Source organism: Sipha flava, unplaced genomic scaffold (assembly GCF_003268045.1).
Source record: "Sipha flava isolate LNK unplaced genomic scaffold, YSA_version1 111_pilon_pilon, whole genome shotgun sequence".
Taxonomy (NCBI): Eukaryota; Metazoa; Arthropoda; class Insecta; order Hemiptera; family Aphididae; genus Sipha; species Sipha flava.
In genome coordinates this window covers 815,932-820,335 of record NW_020271729.1, presented here as the reverse complement: position 1 = coordinate 820,335, position 4,404 = coordinate 815,932, and the positions used below count along the sequence as shown (strand labels likewise).

The 4,404-nt window shown below is 24.0% G+C and overlaps 1 protein-coding gene across 1 annotated transcript; it reads right to left on the bottom strand.

Moving 5' to 3' along the window:
- Window positions 1–1,515: 1,515 nt before the first annotated feature.
- LOC112689119 (UPF0183 protein CG7083) lies at window positions 1,516–4,351 on the bottom strand. Its single transcript, XM_025562652.1, has 9 exons — window positions 4,108–4,351; window positions 3,323–3,405; window positions 3,178–3,261; window positions 3,065–3,108; window positions 2,790–2,949; window positions 2,490–2,724; window positions 2,204–2,409; window positions 2,054–2,136; window positions 1,516–1,980 (listed from the first exon to the last, which is right to left on the bottom strand). The coding sequence occupies exons 1-9, from the start codon at window positions 4,169–4,171 to the stop codon at window positions 1,662–1,664; spliced, it is 1,278 nt and encodes a 425-aa protein (XP_025418437.1). The 5' UTR covers window positions 4,172–4,351; the 3' UTR covers window positions 1,516–1,661.
- Window positions 4,352–4,404: the final 53 nt, after the last annotated feature.

Sequence of the window (4,404 nt, the reverse complement as noted above, 5' to 3'; positions counted from 1 at the left end):
AAGAAATTTAAATGGATATATGTTGAATATACTAATTTTATTAGAAATGTTCATTTAAAGATATTAATATTTGCCATACAAATATATAATTTAATTTAAATATAAATTTTAGATTATGTGTAATAATGAAAGGTAGAAAGGTATATAAAAACATGTAAATTGCAGTTAAGATACAGTCCAATTTAAAAGATTTTTTTTACTTGCATTACTATTTTTTTCTTGTAGTTATAAATGTTTTAGCTAATCATTATACTAAATAAAATATTAATTAATAATTAATAATTCTTACATATTTTTAAAAATACAATTTAACTTGATATCTGCACTGTATAAAATTACTATAAATTCAAGTACTCAATATAGAACCTTAAAAACAGGATGCAGTAAAATGTAGAAGCTTAATAATTACTATAATATAACACTTTAAAATAATTCTATCATAGTACAAACACAACTAAGTTATACCACAGTTTAAGATATCCACTGACACAACATAATGTGAGTATTAATAAAAAGTGAAGGATTTAAAACCAACTTCAAAGCCTTGGTGTATTTTTTTATACTCTAGTGAAAAAATAATTATGGAATTAAACAGAAAATAAGATTTTAAATAAAATAAATTATGTATTATAAACATTAAAAATAATCTGTATAATGGTAACGGATCCTGGAATAGTTCATATCATTTGATTGTACAAATTATCATTAATAATATATAGATCATAAAACATTTTAAATGATAAAAAAAAGTTACATAACATTACATAGTAATAAAATTAATTTACAATTATAATTACTATCACAAAATTGTTAATAATATAATCAGAAATTAAGAGGTCAAATTCTAGATTCATGGGCTATGCATTTGTATTCTTAATTTAAAATACAATAAAATAATGAATAATTAGGTATAATGTATTTATTCAATTAAAAATACACATTTCTGATATATATATATATATAAATATAGATTATTTAAATACTTATTTGGTGTAATTTGAGTTAAAAAAAATATGGAACCTACACTTTCAGTAAAAGAAAATATTCATGTAACAATATTTTGATTGAGATCATACATCGCAAAATTTATGTTTAATTATTTAATTAAGTAGATTTCAAAATAAATTAATAAATATTAAATAATTATATATTAAATAAATTAGACAGTGGTAATTAAAATTGTCAAGTCTCTAAATAAATACATTTTATATTAGTACGTTAAAATAACTATACATAAAATGTGCTATGCAAATATATTCAAACAATACATATAAAGAAAAATTAAAGACAAAGCAAGAAAAAATATTTTTATACATTATAAAACAAAATATTTTTCTATAACTAATTGAACACGACATTTTTTTTCTCTAAACATTTTAGAAATACTTTACATTTTAATGAAATTTAACTTCCATAATTAAAAATTAGTTTGTAAAAACAAACGATTATGTCTTGGTTTAAAATTAAATATGCCACATTTTATATATTTGTGAAATACATACATATTAAGTAAGAATAATTTATTTTTATTTTTTTGATAGATCCAAGATTTTTTTATACAACACATTTTTAAAAAATATGTAAATACTGTTGGTCATGGGCAGAGACTTTGATTATAAGAACATAACAGCCACTGGATATGATGTGGCGTCTAATTTTTGTCATACTTCATCTGCAGTGTCATTTTTATAAAATGTAATAGAAGCAATATGCTGATTTTGCATAACTTCAAAAACCATGTCTTGGTAACCATAACAAAATGTTGATCCAAATGGATTAGTAGAATTTTCAGATGATCCACGATTTAATACAACAGGTCTTTCACTGTGTTTAAATCTTTCAGATATTTCATCCCATTTGGTAAATGTATTTACAATTATTGGTTTTGCTTTTTTATCATTATATTTTTTACAATCATTAGATAAATTGCATTTTGATTTTTCAGAAATTAATGTAATATTAAATTCACATCGATGATAACTGTATATTTTCATAAAAATAAATAAATATGTTACTAATACAATTTAAATTTTTATAAATTTTTAATACTCACATATTAAAATTATAATGACCAGGAAAATTAGTGTGTATAATAAATTTTTTAACCTTATGTGTTTTGGCATCAAAAAGTATATCCTATAAATTATTTCAATAACTATCATCATTCATTATAAATTAAATTAAATGTTCAATAGATACTTACAAATCCTAAGGTAAAATAGTTGAAAAAATAGTCTGATCGTCTAGGAACAGATATGTGTCTATGAACATTTGGAGAATGTATTTTCATTTTATCCTCAGATTTATAAAAGACTTGTGATGGGGTACCTAACATAGAAGTAACATCTTGACATGACATTCCAAAATAAATTTCACGATTATGATACACTTTACGACCACGGTTTGAACCTAAATGAACATCCATTAGTTTTAAAATTAATAGCTATACAATGTACTTACATTAATAGTATTTCATTTTAAAAATTTACCTGAACCTTCCAAATACAATTGAATCATAAAACTTTTTGTATTGGTATGATCTCTTTGCACTTCTAATCGTTCCAAATAAGTTAACCCTTTATAACATGATAAAGGGTGACATGGAACATTTAGTATATCTTGACCAGGAAGCGGACTTCCAGAGAATATAAGTACACGACTAACATTTGGAGAAGCTCCACTGGCAAACTGTAAAGATCCTAGTCCACACTGAGCACTACCAGCCTAAAAATACATATTTTTAGAAATAAATTAACAATAACGAAAGTTAAAAATTTTTAGATACATACTTGAAATTTTGAATCAACATTAAAACAAAATGAAATTCCTCGGAAATTTAATGTAAATGTCTGTTTTTCAGCATCAAAAACACCAGGATGAGTAGCACCAAACGTATGTTCTACTTGTTGTATGGTAGGCATCACTTCTGGAGCATTGAACACCATACCACTGTATAAGCAATAAAATGATTTACAAAACCATAATAGAAAATATTAAGCCTTAATAACGATTTTTGTATGTTAAATACAAATATTTACAACCATTAATGTACTTGAATACTTGCCAATATTTCAGTTTAATATTTTTCAGGTTAACTATTTCAATCATCTGAAAATAATTGGACACAAAATTAGATCAAGAATTATAGAACACGTTTATGACCCAATATTAGCATACTTTTAATCGTTGAAATACAGGATGAAATATAAATCGAATACCATCTTGAGGAAGGTCTAATATGAGATCAATATCTAAAGGGTTCTGCAAAATTATAAAAATATAAAATTAAGTAAGAGTATACAATTAATACATAATTACATACCTTATCGCTATACAAAACTTGAACCCCTTTTATAATGCCAACTTGAGACTGAATTATTGCAACAGCTTGACAAAAATGCATACCTAAAAACAATTTGTTTATATGATTTAGTCATTTAAATTTTTGTTGAGAATATTTTGATGATACTTGTTTAAACATGATCGAGACAAATGCATTGTACAAAAAAAAAATGAAGGATTAATGCAAAAAAAATAAATATAGTTACAGTTTATTTTGTGTAAATTTTGTATGTATGTTATAAATCATTCAAGGGTACATCATTAAAAAAAAAAAAGAACATAGGTATTATGTTTGACATTGTATACATTTTTTTCATACTTAATTTGTAAAATATTTAATAAAATGTCCTGTTAAATGGCAATATTTAACATATAATATTTGCAGACAATTATTTATGTATTCAATTTTGCAGTACTGACAAAGTTGGTCAATTATTTCATAAATTAATTATCATATGTACAGAGCTCTTTGTTAACAAATTAATCAAATAATGCAATGTAGTAAACAAGTAATCTGTTGTGTAAGACAAGTAACTAATAGTCTCTGAATAATGTGTATTAGAATAGTCAACTAACAAATATTATTCAGCTACATCTGCAAGTTTTAAAAACTTTAATAAATATTATTATTATAATTATTATTTTTCAATGGAATTCGAGATAGTTTAAACAAACGCGGCAATGTTCTCAAAAACTTCAATCAAAGTATAGAGGCCAGAACGTTGCACGACGAATTAATACCTATATAAAACATTGAAAACTTACCCAGAACGAATTCCCATTGTTCGCATCCCAGAGACCTTTCAGGAACGACGTCCAACGTTAACATTTTTCAAACTACGTACAAATTAAAGCACTGAACACTACGCACGGATCGACGAAACGTTGGGGCAGTTATGCCATAATTTCTAGGACAACGGGATCTGAAGGTAAACGAAATAGAAAATCGTGCGAAATCCGATTAACCTTTTAAATGACGTTCATAGTAATAATAATAATATAATAATAATAATAATAATAATAATAATAATAATAATAATAATAATAATAATAATAATAATA

Bases quoted from the DNA above. Each gene is read 5' to 3' on its own strand.
- LOC112689119 (XM_025562652.1), bottom strand. From the start codon at position 4,171: ATGTTAACGTTGGACGTCGTTCCTGAAAGGTCTCTGGGATGCGAACAA. The intron at 3,262-3,322 runs GTATGTAATTAT...ATAATTTTGCAG, and splicing joins AAGTTTTGTATAGCGATAAG to AACCCTTTAGATATTGATCT. The intron at 1,981-2,053 runs GTGAGTATTAAA...GAAAATATACAG, and splicing joins GGTCATTATAATTTTAATAT to TTATCATCGATGTGAATTTA.